Below are 21207 nucleotides of genomic sequence, written 5' to 3'. Positions count from 1 at the left end.
CATTATTATTTATGTTTTAATTAAATTAGTAATCTTATCAAGTAATTATCAAATCCTGTTGATCATCTAGCACATCGTAAGAGTATCCAGGTATTTATCGGAGAGAAATGTCAATAAGCCACAATAAAATATGAAACGAAAGAGTCCTCAAAGAATCTTAGAAAACCACTTTTAATATTATTATTATTATCTTTATTTATTTAATATTTAATACACTCGACTAATTATTTTGTTTTATCAATATTAATTATGTATTAAAAATACTGAAAACATTTTAATGTTATTTTCATTTACTCTTTTATAATTTACCGCTCTGTTTTGTAACTTACGTGGTGTGTCACCTATTATCAAGTATTTTAACTTGCCGTTCAACTAGTATTTTTGTGTTACACAGTTGGTCTCATAAATAGTTGGTAAACCAATTACTAAATTACAAGTATCATCGAAGTCAATAATAAATAAATATAATATTGGAGCAGGTTTGTAAAATTAAACTAATAATTAATTATTTATTTAATATTAGAGTAGACTTATACAATTGAAGTTATTAATTATTCATTTGCGCAATTTTTATAAATTTATATTTTGCGTCTACATTGAGACTCAAAATAACTTAGCCTAAGAAATTTGATGAAAATTTTAATTAATATTTATTATTAAACATCATTTTATAATTAAAGATGTTTTTCTAATTTTTTTTTTTTTTTTTTTTTTTTTTTTTTTCCAAATATTAAAATTTTTTTTATTTTTCAGTTTTGAAAACAATATTTTTATACCACTTATCAAAATGGAGCTCAACTCTATAATGTTTCACCAATCGGATGTGATTCTTTCATCTAATCTCCAACATTATTTGTCCTTCATTTATATGTAAGTATATTACCATTAATTATTAGTATTATTATCAATAAGTTTTTGAACTCTGAAAATTTTTTGATCAGTACCCTGATTAAGAAAAATGATTTGCTTGATGTTGAGTGTATATCTATATATTAGTCGATTCAAATTGTTTTGAATCATTCCAAATTATTTTTGTTGATCAGGGTAACAGTTATATTTTATGATTATATTATTATATCGATTATTTTTTCTATACAGAGTTGACTAGAGAGGCTATGCAAACTGGAATCCGGGATGTAGACTCACTGAGTCACTGGTGATAATTGGTACAGTAGATAATATAAGTTGATCGTTGATGATGGACCGATCGGAAAGAGTTTTTTGGCTATTGAGACTATTATTAATTAAGAGCGTTTCGATTATGCTGGTGCGGAGAAGAAAAAGTTCTGTATCTACATTGCTATCGGTCAAATGAGATCTACAGTAACTTGGATCGTGAAAATAGTGACGGCACTGCTATTAACTATTCTATCATCGTATTCGATACCGTGTCTGATGCTGCTCTTTTCTTACACTTTTTTGCCATGTGCCATGGCAGAACTTTTTTTTTGTGACAACGGCAAACATGTCTTCATTATTTATGATGATTTGTCAAAATCGGTAATTGCTTACCATTAAATACTTTTATTTTTGAGACGACCTTTAGGAAATGATGCTTAGCCTCGTCATGTATTCTATATTCATTCTCGTTTTCTTGAAAGAGCAGTAAAATCCATTAAATGTACATAAATAATTGGTGAGTGAAATGAATAATTTATTAAATGAAAAACATGAATAAAATACGTTATTAAATAATCATATGATATTAGAGTTCGGACCGTCAATAATTTCCAGATGTTTCATCAAAAAAATAATAGTTAAAAAAAAATGCCTTTAGTTTTCCAAATTTTCAGTTAAGTATTTATAATTTTTTTCATAAATAATTCGTAAAAACAGATCAAAAATCATTATATAACTGTCAGTTTTTATTACTGAGTAGTATGACATTGAAATTCATAGGCCTCGACCATTTTTGGATATTTTGGAAAATGAATTATTTAAAGAAAAAGTTGTTTTTTGGAATATCTAGATGTATACGTTTTTATTAAAAGTTTTTTATAAATTTTTTCTGAAAAAACAACAAAATTATTATGTTTATTTGTTTCTATTGCTGAGTAGTAAATACGAATCATATTTTTTGTTAATAAAAGAATTTTGTTTTAAGTTTGATTCAGAATTACAATAACCAAGTTAGTTTTTCCATCCATCATGGCAAAATACGAGGACTCGTCAAATTACTTTAATCATCCATGGGATCCAATGACTTTGAGGCATACGTAAACATAGTTGCATTTCAACAAGGTAAATTTTAAATTGTTTATGAACCTGACATTTACAATCTAATGATAATCATATTTGTTTTAGCAAGTAAATTATATCAAGAAAAAATTTATTTTTTAATTCAACTTATAAATATTCAATTTTGACATGTATCCATTTCATAAATTTTTTTCTTTATTATAATTTATTTATTCAAAAAGAAAAAAAATTGTTTATTACATGTCTATACCAGTAAGATAAAAAAAGTCTCAGATCATTGTAATTGTTGGCTGAGGCGAAGCTGAGGCTGACAAACTTGTGATCTGAGACTTTTTGTATTTTACTGGCCTAGGTATGTAATATATATATATATATATATATATATATATATATATGTGTGTGTGTGTATATATATATATATAAGTGCGCGCGCGCGTGTGTGTGTGTGCGTGTGTGTGTGTGTGAAAATTATTAGATATCGGCTATTTTCAGACACAATTTAATTAAATCATTTAAATAGTAGGCTTATGATTTATATTTTACAGGTGCAACGCTTTTACTGGGACTTCCTTGATAGTAAAAACTATTTGACTGTCTCCGAAGCCGATGAGTTACTCCAAGCGAGCAAACTTCGGATTAATATGTAGAATGATGATATCAAAGACAATAGAAATCGTTAGATTTCTATTTAAGAGTGATATGTAGATTTCTATTCATATTTGATAGTCGTCTATTAGTGTACGGTTGACTGAAGTAGTTTCTTAATAAGTTTTTAAATCTTTTAAGTATACATATTGTCATTATAACTTTAATGTCTCATTTATTCCTTTTTTTTTAACTTAATTAGTGTAACTAGAAACCATTAGATGTCTGTCACTTCTAGTTATGTCTTGAGAAAAAAAAAGTAATTATGTAAAATTATTCTAAAAATTTAGGAAAATCTAAAATAAATCTATTAAGTTTATGAAAATTTTTACTCTTAATAAATGCAATATTTCGTTAATTAATTTTATACTGAGAAAAATAGTAATTTTTTCAACAGTTAATGGAAAAAATTTTCTTAAATTTGCTTGTTTTTTAATTACTACCCAATTCATTCATTGTTATGTATCAATTAATATGACAAGAATCACAGCTTTAAATAAAACACAAAAGACACCCAATAACTGGTGCAAACTATTTGACATTTTTTGGACAAGATTAAAACTATATGTTATTGTTTTAGAGTAAATCAGTAAAAAAAATATATGTATATATTCATATAATATGGTTTCTTATAATGGTTTTTTGCAATTTATTATCGATACAAATTTATATCAATTTACATTCTATTGTTATAATAATAATATTTACTTATATTTTAGATGATGAAAATGTCCACATTTTATATTATGCGTGACGTCAAAATTAAATCTATTGGTATAAAAAATGTCATTGATGATCAAATCATATTGTGTTGGTGATAGTTATTAAATTTTAAGACTTTAGTATAATCAATTTTTATAGTTTCTTCGTCATTGATCCTCAGCTATATTACTTGATTATTATCTATTGAAAAATGATAAGCAATATAAATAGTAATTAGTATGCGGCTAACGACAATAATTGATCAAAAAAATTAAGTTTAGTTACTTAAATTCTAACTATCATTGATTATTTTTCTAATTCTCCTTTACGTTACCACCTTAGCCACATCAATTTCAACAAAATTTTATGTTTGACATCTTTTTTTTTTCGTTAAAATTTGAAATAAACAAATGTTTGTACTGATTCTATGCTTTTTTATATTGGTCTATTCACTATGAATTTAATATTTACAATGGCTTACTTTTCAAAAAGACATGATGGTTTCGAAATATCGAGGTGATTCGACTAGTTGTAATTTCTTGAATAACATAGTTTTATAGGTCTAAACATTTATTTATTTTTTTTTTTTTCAATTAAAAATATCTTTTTTACCTTTACTGCATTTATAGAAAGTGGATCAGTTCATTAAAAATGTATTTGAAGTTTTATGAAGTACAAATAACAATGAAAAAACCTAAATTATTTACAAAAGCCCACTCAAAAGACCCCCTATAATATATATTTTACATATACATAGGTGCTCTACATAGTTAAATTTCCAGGTAAGAATAACGAGCGACTCCAAAGAATTAGATTTTTAATTATTAATAAAATTAATTTATCTTTAATAATGTAAGACACTAGATAACAATGGAAACATTAAAATATCAAAGAATGCACAATTCTTTAAAAAAAAATAATTTATGTAAAAATATTTTATTCACAATAGTCTAATTAATTATCAAGTATTTCAATCTGAAATTATTTAATTTTAAATAATTAAATACGAAATCGCATTGGTTATGGTAGCCACGTGGTTTACTTAGTAATAAATGAAATATTTTTCCAATTCAAAATTTAGCTATTTATATAGATATTGTACCTATTGTTATTGAAACTTTTATAAAAAAATTATTTTAATTGAAATTTTCAAATATTGAGTCATGCACTTGTGCAATGAAAATTAATTAATACATTAAATGTTAGACAGGAGTGTAACGACGCCTATAACTTAAACAGTTTATTCATGTAAACTTTAATGCATAATTTTAAACAAGAAGTATTCAAAATTATTAAAAATCAACTTAGTATCAGAAAGGAATGTTAGTAATTAAAAACCCTGAATGAAATTCTTAGTAGTTGATTGACAGCTAGATAATAAATTAAAATATCAATGAAGGTCTTTTTTTCTAACTGACATAATTAATGCAAAAATCTTTTACTTATTATGATCAAAATGATGTGTTTTTTTTTTTTTTTTAATACAAATTATTTTTTTACTTATGATCAAATTATCCGCTGCATAGGTTATGGTTACCACGTGGTCGTTACTTTTATATGATTATTTTCCCAGATTCAAACCAGAATAAAACAGAAATGTATCAGCATAAAAAACGAATAAAAGCAAAAGCTAATACAGTTTAATGTTCTTTATTGATTAGATCGATAAGATTTATATATGCATATAATTTTAAATTAACACTTACTAACATAATTTATAGCAGGTGATATTTATCATTTGATTGTTGTATTAGCAGCTTGTGCATGATAAAATAATCGGGATATATATTTACATCTATGGTTTTTTCATAAATGTTAACACTTAACTAATGCAAGTAAACATTTTTTCAACTATTCATTTTATTGTATTTTTCTTGAGTCTAAAATTTTCATTATACTAATTAATTTTGAGATTTTAATTCTGATCCATAATCTGAATCTAAATTTACGTCAAAATCTAAAAACTCTTGAACTTTTTCCTTATATTATTCTTTGCAGTTCCAACAGTATACCAAATAACGGAGTATAAAATGAAAATATATTAGTTAATAAAAATTTGTAATATTAATTTATATTTAATAATAAATCAATTACCTTGCATAAACGTTAGAAATTAACATTGTATTTTACAGCATTTCCAAATATTATATTCATATCATCAGCTACTTAACTAACCGTAATATACTTTTTTTGTATTATAAATGTAATTTGTAATAAAGTAACATCAGTTTCATAGTTGGCTCTTGTTGTTTTTTACTAATCCGATAAAAGTACCTCATAATTGAGTCTTATCTTACTTTTGATTTCTTCTAACATTACAGAATAGTTGGCACAAATCATTCTGTAAAATATTGAATTATTTTAGTCCTAATAAAAGACAGTTTTTTCTTTCACTTCGAAGGCTCAGATAATACTATCTCCTCTGGATCGTTCTCTATACCTCTATTATCTACAAACGATGTTCGTCGTTTATGCATGACAAATTAACTGTACAACAATTATTATTTAAATTAAAAAACAATCATGATATAGATTATTTAAATAACGACAAAAACAGTAATATTTAACTTAAAAAATAATTTTGATTGTATAAAAAAAATGATTAACAAAGACCTACGGCTTCCTGTAAATATAATAATTTAACGATTTTGTTGATGTCTAAAATGAATCAAATTTATGAATAAAAAAAAAAGAGATTTAGTATTTCTATTTATTAACTGTTTAAAAAACTTACTCATTATTTAAAAAAATGAAATTATTTATTTATTTGTTTAACATTATAAAACATTTATTTTTTCTGTTTAACATATTAATCTTGTAGTATAAAACATTTTAAAATTACGTCATAATATAATAATGATAATAATAATTTTATTTATTTTATAATCGTAAAACTTAAATAGATTTTACACTTAATGACTTTTTATTACTTTTGGCAACAACCTTAACACTAAGTTTTCATAAATGTAATTGAGCAAAAATATTAATAATAATCGAAGTATAGAGATTTCCAATATCACTTGTATCCACTTATTGCATTTTTTTAAATACTTGCTAAAGCTGCAAAAAAAGAGAAAATAAAATCTTTAATAATTCAATTACATGATTGACACTTAAAGATTATGATAATTTAAGACTAATTTTTATCCTAATACTAAGAATAGTCACGTAGTTCTTGGATTAAAACGAATGTAGTAAAAAAAAGAAAAGAAGAAGAAAAAAGTAGCAACCATTAATATAAACGAGTTTAATTCGACTATATGTTTATTAATTGAAATAGAATTTTAAAAGAAAGATTTCATTTAAATGGTAGCGAACAAAGTATGAATCAAATACTTTAATTAATATAAGTTTTTTTTTGGAGTTAGCAGTTATCTAAAAATTGGTAACCTACTTTATGACAAATAAATTATAGAAAAAAAAAACATTGATTTATTTTAAAAAAGGCTTAAACTAAGATAAGAGACCTAATACTCGATCAGGGAACTAGTACCCGATCACTCATGTATTTGTATATCTATATTTAGAACAATTTAGTAAATATAGATATACAAATATATGGAGTGATCGGGTACTAGTTCCCTAATTGAGTATTAGGTCTCTTACCTTATAAACAAAAGTAAAAAATTTATTTTTTTATGGTTTATTTGTGATAAAACAAGTTTCAAAACTTAATTAACCGTATTATTTTAATACCAATATCAAATAGTTTGAACATATCGATTCCGAGGATTTTTAACTTTTGAAATTAAAAAAATGAAATGTTTGAAGCATAAATTTGTTATTAGAAAATTTATATTAGAGTGGTAATTATGATTTAAATGTGTACTATAAAAAAGAGCTGAATTTAATTTGTCGTTATGAAATATTTTTTAGTCATAGAAACTTTAAACAGAAAAAAATAAAATTTAATACACTTATTAGTTTTTATATTGTTTTCAAAATTCAATATGAGCTGACTTTGTTAATAGTTATTTATAATTTTTATTGTGAACCGAAACAAAAAATTATTTTTAGTGTTACAATAAAAATTTCTCTTATAATATAATTGATCGAACAAATAAAAGAAAATTATAGAAATTTGAAGAAATTACCTGAAATATATAAATATATTTTTCTTTTTTACAGTGAGAATAAAGTGTAAAAAATCCCATGAGGTACAATTTTCGTGCGTTCACTAATAAATTTAGACTTTTCTAGTTGGTCATTGTAGAATCGCCAATTTCCTGTCAAGTTTCTACAATATGTGATGTAGTGAAAAGAGTTATAACCAATAACCCCTGTCAAGCTATAATTAAAAAAAAAATCATATAGAAACAAATCATTTGTATTTCAGATGTAATAAAGATGTACCAACCGATAACTAAATTTTTTTGATGAATGTGTTTCATTTAAATCCAAACACTTCGGTAATTCACCAAGTTTACATGAAGTTCCATCTTTTTCATTTACCGATTTTACGTCTAATTCAATGTAAATATATCGATTAAGTGTCGTTTTACAGGTTGTTTGTTTTTTTTGGCAGCTTGTGCAAAATTTATTATAAGCTATGCTTTTAAAATGTAATGCTTCTTGCAAACATTTAAACCCTTTTTCCATGATTAAATTATAATTTGCAGTCAAAACCGGTATATTACGTTGATAATCTTGGCAGCCGAATGATGAACATGAATTATTTTCGAATGCACTTGGTTCACTTGTAAATAATTTAATCCACAAACTATTCACGTTATCTACACAATTAATACAACGATTTACGTTTTTAGTTTTACGATTGGCAATATTCATTTGATTTTGTGTGCATTCAGTGTCTTGATAGATAGGATGTAAAATAGAAAATCGTTTAACATAGATATCTTTTTTTAATCCTGTTGACATAAAATCGGTAACAAAATTAAAAGTGGAATTTGAAGAATTGCTAACAAAATTATTAAATTCTTCATTTTGTAAACATCCATAGAAAATCAACTGAACAATACTGTCGAATGGGCACGTATTGAAAGCAAACCAGGATTCATTTTGAAAAAAGACAGGTCCGCTTTTATTACCATTTTGTAATAAAAATTCTTCTTTTTTGTTTGAAGGCGCCAAATTGTTTATTAAATTGATTTCGGGAAAACTTTTGAAGTATTTACCTTCCTTTTTAATCATTCTTAAATTTTTTTCCACAGCGGCATCGAAACTGTTTTCATTCAATGGTGAATTATTATCGGAACAATAACTGTGATCAAGATTAACTAAATTATTTAAATTCGGCTGATATAAATTTTCGTTATTTTCATTTGCGCTACAATCAATATTATCTAAAACGTTATTATTATCAATTTCAGAAGAATTAAATGACTCAGTATTAAAATTGGTGGGAATATCTTCATTGAATAAATGACAATCTGAATCTAACCAATCACAGTCGTTGTGCTTCATATCATATCCTTGTCCATTCCAATTTTCATTGAGTAAATTATCGTTAGGTTCGCAATCTTCTTTGCATAATTCGTCTTCAGGATTACTATTTATTTTATCATTTTTTTGCTTATTAGCATGGTAATTCTTAACGAATTTTAACAATTCGCGTTCAAAAATTTTGACACCACCATCAATAAGTTTAAGATGAGCTTTAACTAAGTAATCAACACGTGCAGGGAGAGAAATCATTTTACCTAATAACTCTTTCAATTCTTTAAACGCTTGCTCTATGTACGCAGAAGTTGCTCGTAAACTCGTGTAATGAATACAAACTTTCGTCCATAGCGGAAACTCTCTCACTTCTTTAAGTAATGAATCTTTAAATAGAGGTACATAAAAAGTGTTTAAATTATTAATATCATTACTACCATCAGAATGAACATTCAATGAAAAAGCGACAAGATTATTTATCCAACTTGAAATAGTAGTGTCTTTTTCTAATAAATCAGTATTGGTCTCTCGGCGTAAAGTTTCATTTTTTTCTTGATCAAACTCCATAGTTTTAATTTTGTCTTCAATATTATTAATAAAGTCTTGAGATTCATTTTTGGCAATCAATTTTTCCAACTCTGACCTTGCTGCTTTTGTAGTTATCATTTCGCCATCAAAATCAACAATAGAATCATCATATTCGGTGCCACAGACAATCAAAATTAATACAAGGATTCTTTCAAAATCTTTTAAATTATTACAATCCATCAATAATGCAACACTGTATAAGTAAAATGATTTAATTCTTGGATGAATAACCGATTTCCAACATTTCCAGCCACTTATAGCATGAATAAAATGAGCCGTATCCAATCTGATAAAAGTTTTTACAGAGTCAAGTGAAGCACCGTTTTTGACATGTTGAAAACACCTATTAACGTAATCAAATAAAGAAAAATTATTGCAAGCTAAACAGGAGGCATTTAAAAGGACACGAGATCCATCACAGACTACTTCTGTCGGAGGCGAAACTTTACTAAGCCAGTTTTCTAGTCCAAATTTGATGGTCTTAGTGTCATGAATTTCCGATAAAATTTGATAAACAGATTGTGAAGTATTACTAAAATTAATTACGATTTGGTATAAAAAAATACTACTCGTAGTTTTATTTTTGCTGTCTAGAAATTTTTTTGCAAGACCTCCTGTAGCATCAATACAAACAGAAGAATAGTGTCTGTGAAGACGCCTGTATTCGTTATAACAATGGATTTGTTGCGGTGAAACATAAAATACTGAAAAAGGCGTATCAATTACAACTTTTATAAAATTTTGATGAGCAGGATTATCGTCCTCGTTGATACGATAAATAGCTTTAATCAAATCTCTCCGATCTTCTGGCTTGACATTCAACTTTTCTTCCTTAGATTCTTTCTTTACTTGATATAAAACATTAGAATTGAATAGAACAGGACATTGAGTACTACCTGGTTTTAACAGATCTTTAGCTTGCTCCAAAATAGTTCCCTTAACTCCATTTGCATCGATCATAGTTTTAAACATTTTTCTTCGCTCGGCTTGCAGTGGCCTTGTAACTTCATCATGAACTTCAAAACGAGTATCCCGGCATCGAAAATTAATAAAAACAGAACCTTTGTCCCCAGGATTGTTTTCGATGTAACCAAAAATAGGATTATTGCACACTTTACTTTTGCACTTGCCAATAAATGTCGCATAATAATTTCCATTTTCATGAATTGTGCCTTTTTTAAATACAAAGGCACACGGTAGTTCAAACTGATGCCATAATTCAAAGGCAATAGTGTCAGTCCACACTTTCGGCTGTAACCTAGGATTTTTACAACTATTGTCTTTTTTATACATACATTCCCAAACACCTCTAGCAATTTCAACATGAAAACATGGAACATCATCCCGCTCTTTAGCATATAGTTTATTAAAATAATCCTTATCGCTATTATCATCACTGTCATCATTATCATTATTATCATTGCTGTCATTGTCATCATCATCATTATTACTATAAGTGAATTTTTTCTTAATTATTTGGGAAAAATATCCACATTCTTTTCTTGCTCTAGTCAAAATCCCCCTACGATTGTCTTTTATGTTGGTCCTAACTGCTGCAGTATTCCATTTACCCACAAATTCTGGTTCCTTGGACATTTTCGACCATACCTCAGCAGAGTATGCTGGCAAGGTATCTGAACAGAAGTAGCTCATATATCTTTTTATAACAGCTATTGAGTCCTCATCTGATACAAGCAGTGGTCTCGGCATTATTGAGTTAATGATTGATAAAACCTGAAATGAAAAGAAAAAAAAAATTAATTGACGTCCATACAGCATCAATTTATTTTTTACTTAAAATAATAATTTAAGTTAATATATTTAAGCAAATAATCCGTTTACCACAATTTAAGTTAAGTGATCAACGTAGAAAATAATATTTATTTTATTATAAATAATTATTATGTAAAAATAATTGTTATAAATAATTATTATATAATAATTATTTATAAAAGAAAGGAATTAAAATGTTTTCGTCAGCCTGATTACTATGCATCTAATAAATATTTTAATAAATAAATATTTCCTTGGATTAGATTTTAGAAATAATAGGTTGTATCACCTAATTTATCGACTGATAATAACCCAAGTGTCACACTTGCCTTTGTGACATCTATAAGATATCCCTGATAGCCAGGGTGGCGACCTGCCGCCAAGTTGGCCTTTCCATAAATTGATCGCAACTTTCCAAGAGACTTGTCGACAACTTGTAGTCAATACAGTTACAAAAGCTGAAAGTTGTCGACAACTCGTCGTCAAGTTGTTCGCAACTCATTTACACCAACTTTCTCGTCAGTAACTCTGGCTATCAGGAATCAGTTTTTAGGCAATTTTGTGCTACATCGATAAGGCACCAACATGTTGACAAAACGATCAGAAATTTATGTCACCGAAAAAATATCTACTTAAAAGACTTGACACAAATGACGACAAAAAGTGAAAAATTACAAATAGTAGCTAATAAGTCATCTAAACGACTTTTTAATTGACATAAGACAGGAAAAACAACACAAATTTTCGCTCCGGGACTAACATTTGCATGTTGTATTTACACCGAAAAAGGTGACTTTGAGACAAAAGAAAATTTGCTTTATCCTTTTAAAGACATCTTAAAGTTGGGTGTATGTTACTTGGGAATTAATTATTTCTAATAGAATTTGATTTAAATATTTAATTTTACTATGTGCAAAAAAAAAAAAAAAATTATTAATGATAATTTTTTTACTGTTTGCAAAACTAGCTACTTACCAATAAACTCCAATTAATAATTTTGCTGAACTTTTCCTTGTTGTCACTGGGAAAATTCATCTTAAAAAGGTGTTCGAATAAATAAAAAAATCTGAAATTAATAACAATAAAATAATTAATCAGTTCCCACGATGCCTAAAACGGAATTAAAACGTTCCGATCATAAAATTAAAAACGATGTAATTTTAAAGAGAAATTTTTATTTATTACTTAAAATTGGGCGCTTTCCATACATAAAAATCGCAATCAAACAATACGCAAACATAAGTTTGAATATTCTTAATGCATATCTTTATATATGCAAATAAATCCTGATTTCCCTCGTTTACAGCATCGGGCGTAAACGGCTGGGCCGATTTCGCTAATTCTTTTTTTGTTGTATCTGTTATTATCAGGTCGGCTAGTAAAATTATAAATATAAATTTCAGCTTGAAATAATTAACAATTCAATAAACTGTGACTTCTATAATAACATTTGAACTACTCCAAGAATCGCCAAGATCATAAATACTTACACATTTATAATTAAAAAATAAAATGATGTAAAAATTATTAATAGCAGTACTAATAATTAATGGTAATATACTTACATATAAATGAAGGACAAATAATGTTGGAGATTAGATGAAAGAATCACATCCGATTGGTGAAACATTATAGAGTTGAGCTCCATTTTGATAAGTGGTATAAAAATATTGTTTTCAAAACTGAAAAATAAAAAAAATTTTAATATTTGGAAAAAAAAAAAAAAAAAAAAAAAAAAAAAAATTAGAAAAACATCTTTAATTATAAAATGATGTTTAATAATAAATATTAATTAAAATTTTCATCAAATTTCTTAGGCTAAGTTATTTTGAGTCTCAATGTAGACGCAAAATATAAATTTATAAAAATTGCGCAAATGAATAATTAATAACTTCAATTGTATAAGTCTACTCTAATATTAAATAAATAATTAATTATTAGTTTAATTTTACAAACCTGCTCCAATATTATATTTATTTATTATTGACTTCGATGATACTTGTAATTTAGTAATTGGTTTACCAACTATTTATGAGACCAACTGTGTAACACAAAAATACTAGTTGAACGGCAAGTTAAAATACTTGATAATAGGTGACACACCACGTAAGTTACAAAACAGAGCGGTAAATTATAAAAGAGTAAATGAAAATAACATTAAAATGTTTTCAGTATTTTTAATACATAATTAATATTGATAAAACAAAATAATTAGTCGAGTGTATTAAATATTAAATAAATAAAGATAATAATAATAATATTAAAAGTGGTTTTCTAAGATTCTTTGAGGACTCTTTCGTTTCATATTTTATTGTGGCTTATTGACATTTCTCTCCGATAAATACCTGGATACTCTTACGATGTGCTAGATGATCAACAGGATTTGATAATTACTTGATAAGATTACTAATTTAATTAAAACATAAATAATAATGAAAACAATAAAAAATTTTAAACCTAGAGCAGACACTTGCGCATGCGCACAACTACTATTAGATCAACGGGCATAATTAAAATTTTAATAATTAATTATAAATATAAAAACAAACAAACAAACGCTATTTTTGGTGGGGTATTAACAAACAAATCAAGATAAATGGAAAAAAAATTAAAAAAGATAGAAAATGAGTATAGTCACCGCTAACTTCAAATAAATTTTTAAAAATTTATTTAAAAAAAAATAAAGAACGAACAAATAATTATTTATAGCGAACATTGACGAACAATCGACGAACAAACGAATTGCTAAAAAAAATTTGCCAAAAATCGAATTCCCCCCGCCAACTTAAGGGAGCTAGACAAAGCGTCTTTTTACCGGTGCATTAATATAATATATATATTAATACATATATATATATACTTGTACACACATATATAAATATATATATATTTAATAACAATATATAAATAAAATTCAATGATGGCTGATCAAGTTTACCGAGCAAGTGTTCATAAATAAAATATAAAATATTAAATAAATTGTTATATATTAAATATATGACAGAATAAGTTATAAAAATATATATAGTTAATAAAAATATATAAAAGTGAATGGTAAAATAAATAATAAAAGTTTAAAAGGAGAACTGATGGCGTGAACGCCCAGGTGAATACTCAATGTCATTGTGTCTGTATTTATTTTAAGTATATATATATTTTAAAATTTGATAAATAAGTTAATTGTTAACAAGTGTCAGATACTGTAGAGTATGGAGATGTAATTAGCTGGGGTAATTGTTACAGATTAAATAATATCGGGTGGGGATCTGGAGATTATCTGGAGGTCGGAGGTGAATGTGAATGTCGGTATCGGGAAAGAAAGTCGGAAGGAAGAGTAAATTTTAAGTTTTAAACTCGTATGCTGATACATTTATTAGTGAGTACTGTATTTATGTTGTTGAGATAACGAGTCGTGTAAAAGTTATATTATATTATATATAATAAGTGATAATTATTTAGCAGAGACCTTGTAGATACTATGGTCTAGTTAACAGTTGGTGCTTGTAATTATTTTGTTCCTGTTGATTATTTATAAATATTTATTTTATTTACTAAGGAATAATATTTGTTAATTAAAATGGCGAATTCGCTAACGTGGTCGTGCAGTTGTTGTTTGAGATTTAAATTTAGTCCTGAAGAAATTGAACAGAGGTACAAGAGCCAGGAAATAGATCGGATGCTGGAAAAAGATCGACAAACATTTAGACGACAGGTTAAATTGTTATTGCTTGGTGCTGGTGAAAGTGGTAAATCAACATTTCTTAAACAGATGCGAATTATTCATGGAATTAAATTTGAGGTATGACTAATACGTCATTTTTATTTTTAATATTATTATTATCTATTTACAAGACAGAAAATATATTCTGTTTTTTATTACGGATTCAAAAATAATCTGCGCACTAATATTTTTAGTTGATATTTAAGTTTTCATTTATCTGTTGCCAAATTAGCATCAGTAAATTTTTCATATGGAAAATTAATTAAACATGTTTATTATTTTTTTTTTCAGTGCAAAGATCGAGTTTTATTAATTTTATAAATGATACTGAAGTTAACTGACGTCTAATTAAAAAAATATTTTTAAAAATTGCACGAGTAGTTTTTTAAATTTTTTACGTGCAATTTTTTTTTTAAATTTGAAAAAAATAAAAAAATTGTTAATTTTTTACTAACCAGAATCATTATTATAAATATATATGTGCACATTTAAATATAACGAACATATAATTACTTCTAGTCAGAAAATTTTCCCTCATTTCATAAAGAAAATTTTATTTGCAGAAAAATCTTTTTTTTCCTGTACATAAACTAATAGACCTAGTACCCGATCATTTCATATATTTATATTTACTAATTTTACTAAATATATCAACACAAATACATGAGTAATCGAGTAGTAGTTCCCTGATCAGATACTGTCTTACCTTACAGCCGGGTTATTTTAAAACATAAAGTGATAATCAAATATATGAGATAATCAGTAATTTTTCCTTTAGCTTTAAAAATATATATTTATATATTTATCAATGCATTGATATATTAATAATGACATCTATTTATAGCCAGAGCTAATTAAGGAGTACCAGCATGTTATCTACCAAAACATAATAAAAGGAATGAAGGTGCTGGTGGACGCAAGAGACAAACTTAATATACCATGGGAAAACCCGAACAATTATGACATCGGCTATCAGTTATTGAAAATTGAAAATACAATGATTTTAGATGCGAGATTATTTCTTTATTACGTCCCCTCATTGTACAGTTTGTGGCGGGACGGGTCGATCAGAAAAGCTTTTGATAGAAGAAGAGAATTTCAATTGGTAATTATTTTATTTTATTTTACAATTAATAATTATATAGAATTTAATTCATGTTTTGTAAAAATCCGTTAACGGTAAAAATAATTTTATGAATTAACGAGGTGACTAATACGCAGACAATCTAACGAATGTCTTTATATAATCAGTTACTACTTACTTACTTACTTACTTACTTGCTTACTTGCTTACTTTTATTAACGCTTTCTTAGTTATGATCATACAATAATAGAATATATGAGAATAAATATGTCAAGTTAAATATCTTGTGTTTATAAAAGAGATTTGAATAATTATTGAGTTAAGTTGGCGGGTATTTTAAAATAATTTTATTGTAGAATTGTGTTTATTATTTTATTTAACTTGTTGATAATTTATTTTTTATATTTATGGAGATAAATTATTTTATTGTCGAGATAGCTATTTCCTGTTTTGATAAATTGATTTTTATTGCTGATCAATTGATAATTTATTTTGTTTTGTATTTTTAGAGTGATTCCGTTCAATATTTTTTGGATAATCTTGAAAGAATTTCACGAGCGGTATGTAATTTTTTTATTTTGACAAATATTTTGAAATTTTATTTATCACAGACCAATGGCGGGACCGCTAAATAAATTTCTAAATTTAATTTTAAAATTTAATTATAAAATAGTAAAGTATGGAATTTAAAATTTTAATTGAAAAAAAATTAAAGTAAAACAATTTTTAAAAAATGTCTACCGGAAGTAATTTTATTGCCAAAAATAAATGAAGCCCCACTTCTAGACCATTGTCATTTTTTAAAAAATTAATTAGTAAAAAAATTGGAATGAGAGAAAAAATAAAATTTAAAAAAAAGGCGCGAATTTAAATATATAGTTTGAAAAAAATTAGAATTGTAATTGAACTATTTGTTGTTTGTCTAAAAAAGTAATTACGGTCCCACTAGTGGTCTTATTATTTATATTGATTTTTTAAAAATAAATATTTAAAGGATAAAAATAAATAATTGTAGGATTACATGCCGACACATCAAGATATACTTCATTGTAGAAAAGCAACAAAAGGAATATCAGAATTTGTAATACCGATAAATAATATACCATTTTTATTTGTCGATGTCGGTGGTCAAAGATCACAAAGACAAAAGTGGTATCAGTGCTTCGATTGTGTAACATCAATACTTTTTCTAGTATCGACATCTGAATTCGACCAGGTTTTATTAGAAGACAGGTAGATAGTAAATTATCTTATCTTATTTATTTAATAATAATAATAAATGATTTAATAAATTGCAGAAGAACAAATCGTCTTGAAGAATCTCGGAATATATTTGATACAATTGTCAACAATATGATATTTGGTGGCGTATCAATAATACTATTTCTCAATAAAACAGATTTACTCGACAAAAAAGTAAGATCGCCGGATACTAATTTGTGCTGGTATTTTCCACAATTCAATGGCGATTCACATTCCATGAAAGATGTACAGAATTTTATATTGGATATGTTTATATCTGTGAAAAGGGACCCGCGTAAACCGTTATTCCATCATTTTACAACAGCCGTTGACACTGAAAATATAAAAGTTGTTTTTAATGCTGTTAAGGATACAATATTACATCGTAATTTAGAATCATTGATGCTTCAGTAATTAATTAATTAAGGGCATTCTCAGACAGTTCCCCCATTTTTTTAAAATACTCAATGACTTTCGTCTGTCAATTTTATTAATTAATTGAAAAAAGGGAAGAGGTTGTAAAACTTTTATGGAAATTTAATTTGATTTAGTTTGAATTCTAATTGACATCAAGTGAAAGTCATTTTTAACTTAGAGGTAAGAGATCCAGTACCTGATCAAGGAACTACTACTCGATCACTTCATATATTTGTATATTATTATTTAGTAAATATTTTTACAAATATATAAATTATCGAGTACTAAAATCCTGGTCGGGTATTAGGACGCTTATCTTAGAGTTAAAAAAAATTACACTTGACATCAATTGGGAATTTAAATTTATTCAACTCCTAATTGATGATAATTGTCATTTTTTTAAATCTAAATTTTTGCGACAATTGTAATCATGTTGACTTTTTTTTCAATTAACGTTTTAATTTTTTTTTTAATTAAGAAAATTTTGGCAGCACGTCATTGAATATTTTTAAAAAGTAGGAGAGAATTGTCTGAGAATGTCTTTGATTTAAAAAAAAATAACTAAATGTTTAATAGTTAAATTTTAAGTTTTATTTATTTATTTTATTTTTTTTTTAATTTTATTAATCGATAATTAAGAAAAAAATTTATTTTTTAATCATTATTTATTTAATTAATTTACTTTTTTTAATGAAATATACATAAGCTTAAAGTAGGCATGAAAATAAGCAATAAGATGTTAAATGTATACGTATTAATGAATTTACTACATTCATTATACATCAGCCATAAAAAATCTTCCAATTTAAATGTTTTTTGATAAACTATTTTGGATACAAGCAGAAGTACGTTTGTAAATAATTAATCATTTTTATACGATTATGATAATAATTATTTTTTATTATTATGATAAATTTTTTAGATAGTGTATATATACATATATATTTATATATTATTATAATATTTATATTTATACAGAACAAAAGACTATTTGAAATTGATAGGCTTGGATATTAAATCGTCTTAATAATTACAGTTTGGGGAAGTTTATTTTAATTAAAAAAATTTATTTTAACTTTTTAATTACTGAAGTGTGCGACTAATTACTATTTATTAATTATTTTAATCGAATTTAATAACAATTATAATTTGTAAAATTCAAATTTTTTTAAATAACTTTTGCTCGAGTGTCAAAATTTAATTATAAATTTATTAATTAATTTTAAACTACACTGATAATAAATTGGCGGGAAAAAATTTTAAATAACGATTTATTTTTCTAATGACAATTAATTAGTAATATTTCCCATAAAGAAAAACATTTTTGAAAAAAGGTTAAAAACGGCAATCTTTTGGATTTGATTACTAATTTAATTTATCACTTCCGGTCCTCCAAAAAATCATTAACACAATTATTTATAATTATATAATAAATTAATTAAAATAAAGAATTCAAAATCCGAAGTTAATTTTTTGAATTCAATTGAATGTTTAAAAATTTTAAATTCTTTGGCGCCAAAATAATTCGATTAAAATATTAATAATAAACGCACATCTCTGATTGTTAAAATAAATGGAAGCACGTTTTGTCTTAATGATTAATTAATAATTAATTTGTTTTGTTAAAATAAGACAAGCCAAATACTAGAGTCATGCCATACGAACCAAATTAAAGAGCTAACCAGTTTGTGTTCAAATTGCAGCTTAAATTTATTTTATTATTGCTGTTAATTAACATTATTAACATTATCATTGTCACATAATTAATAATGCCGATTGTTATTTATTAACTTTAATTATGAATGGTTGGTAATTTTAATTGTTGGAAATAATTACTGGAAATAATTACACTATGCTACTCAGTATATAAAAAAAATATTATTATTATTATTATTAATATTTATTAAATTAAATTAAAATAATAAAACTGTTAATCAGTATTACAGTATTCCGTTCAATTAATCGTTAATTAATAATTTATCAATTCATTTACTAATTTATTGTTTTTAAATACCGGGTGCATTGATTTTAAATATTTTAAATGGAGGTACAACAAATGTTAATTATTTATTCACAAAATATTATAATTCAATTAATGAATTTGTTTATTTATTATTTATTATTATTATAATTATTTTTATTATTATAATAAATAAAATATAAGCAATATGATAATGGATTAATAAAATAAATTAAAATTTTTTAAAGCCAAAGATCAATTCGCGGTTTAAAATATTAGAGAATTAAAATAATTAGCGCTCACCTGAAGCTTAAACGCCTTATATAATTATGATATGTGTGTTATTAATAAAGTTAAGGAATTAAAACAATAATTAAGTAATGCAATAAAAAAAATTGAAACTCAAACGAACAAACACTCGTGTAAAAAATTTTTTACAAAAATTTGACATGTGGAATTTCTAGACTTGAGACAGATTTGAATTTTGAACGGAACTTTTTTTTTAAATTTTGTAATTTTGATAGTAAAAAAAAATTTATCTAGAATTTTATGAGCAAATTTTGATAAAAAAAAAAAATAATTTTTACTACATTTTACTCGCCTTGTGAAAAAGTTCAAAAACAAGTTTTGAACTTTTTTTTATTCTTATGGGGCTTGAAGTTTTTAATAGAAAATTTTTTGAAACGAGGGTAAAATTTAATAAAATTTATTTTATTTTTTTACTCAAAATTCGTTTATATAAAATTCTAAATAAATTTTTTGTTACTATAAAAATTACAAAACTCAAAAAAATTTCAACTCAAAGTTCAAATGTCTCAAGTCTATAAGATTCAAATGTCAAATTTTTTGTGAATGAATATTTTTTACGCGAAGCATCATGTGATGTCATTTAAAAAAAAAAAAATTGAATTTACATACGTAGAAATTAATAAATATATAAATTCGTCCAAATATTATTATCGTATTTTTTGAATATTTATTACATTCCTATGTAATTACAACGAGGTAGTTTTTTATAGACATTTTTATTACTAAGTAAATTTAAAAAATTTAGAAAAAAAAAATTGTTAAAAAGTAATTTGAATTTTTGGAAAATTTTTTGTGAACAAATTGTTGACAATGGAATTTTATTAACATTGTGCTTTTTATACAAACGTAAATTAGTAATTAGTAATTAGTAATGAATAATTAGTAAAAAAAAAGTTTTTTATATTTAAACTAAACGACTCAATAATTAGTAATAAGGTGGAGTAATTTTATAAAAAGTTAAGCTTTAATTATTATTTTTTTAATTTTAAAATTTATGATATAGTAATTGCATTGTGATTTGTATTTTAATCAATTGATTTCTTCCTTACATGCAATTATTTAAAATATTTAATTACTATTATATATTTTTAATAAAATTTTAAAAAATGTCTTCGATGTATATACTGATTTTTTAATTAATAATTAATTTAATTTTTTTACTATTAATGT

General features: G+C 24.9%; 1 protein-coding gene and 1 long non-coding RNA gene across 5 annotated transcripts; both read left to right on the top strand.

Annotated features, from left to right (window-relative positions):
• The first annotated feature begins 290 nt into the window (after positions 1 to 290).
• On the top strand, positions 291 to 3207 carry LOC128668973 (uncharacterized). 2 transcript variants are annotated; one of them, XR_008404521.1, is made up of 6 exons: positions 291 to 479; positions 754 to 870; positions 1099 to 1636; positions 1710 to 1792; positions 2105 to 2241; positions 2745 to 3207. It is a non-coding gene; the product is annotated as an uncharacterized LOC128668973 (long non-coding RNA). The 2 variants fall into 2 exon arrangements; XR_008404522.1 differs by lacking the exon at positions 1710 to 1792 and having other exon boundaries at positions 294 to 479.
• Positions 3208 to 14087: 10880 nt separating this feature from the next.
• Positions 14088 to 20727, top strand: LOC103572197 (guanine nucleotide-binding protein subunit alpha homolog). 3 transcript variants are annotated; one of them, XM_008550687.3, is made up of 6 exons: positions 14088 to 14410; positions 14548 to 15103; positions 15870 to 16130; positions 16619 to 16669; positions 17125 to 17342; positions 17408 to 20727. In XM_008550687.3, exons 2-6 carry the CDS (start codon positions 14882 to 14884, stop codon positions 17763 to 17765), a joined length of 1110 nt encoding a protein of 369 aa, XP_008548909.1. In that variant the 5' UTR covers positions 14088 to 14410; positions 14548 to 14881; the 3' UTR covers positions 17766 to 20727. The 3 variants fall into 3 exon arrangements, with proteins under 3 accessions (XP_008548909.1, XP_008548910.1, XP_008548911.1); XM_008550688.3 differs by having other exon boundaries at positions 14088 to 14431; XM_008550689.3 differs by having other exon boundaries at positions 14088 to 14680; positions 14764 to 15103.
• The last annotated feature ends 480 nt before the right edge of the window (positions 20728 to 21207 follow it).

This window comes from Microplitis demolitor, chromosome 2 (assembly GCF_026212275.2).
Source record: "Microplitis demolitor isolate Queensland-Clemson2020A chromosome 2, iyMicDemo2.1a, whole genome shotgun sequence".
NCBI classification, from domain to species: Eukaryota; Metazoa; Arthropoda; class Insecta; order Hymenoptera; family Braconidae; genus Microplitis; species Microplitis demolitor.
Note: the sequence above shows the minus strand (reverse complement) of the source record. Positions and strands in the feature narration are given on the sequence as shown.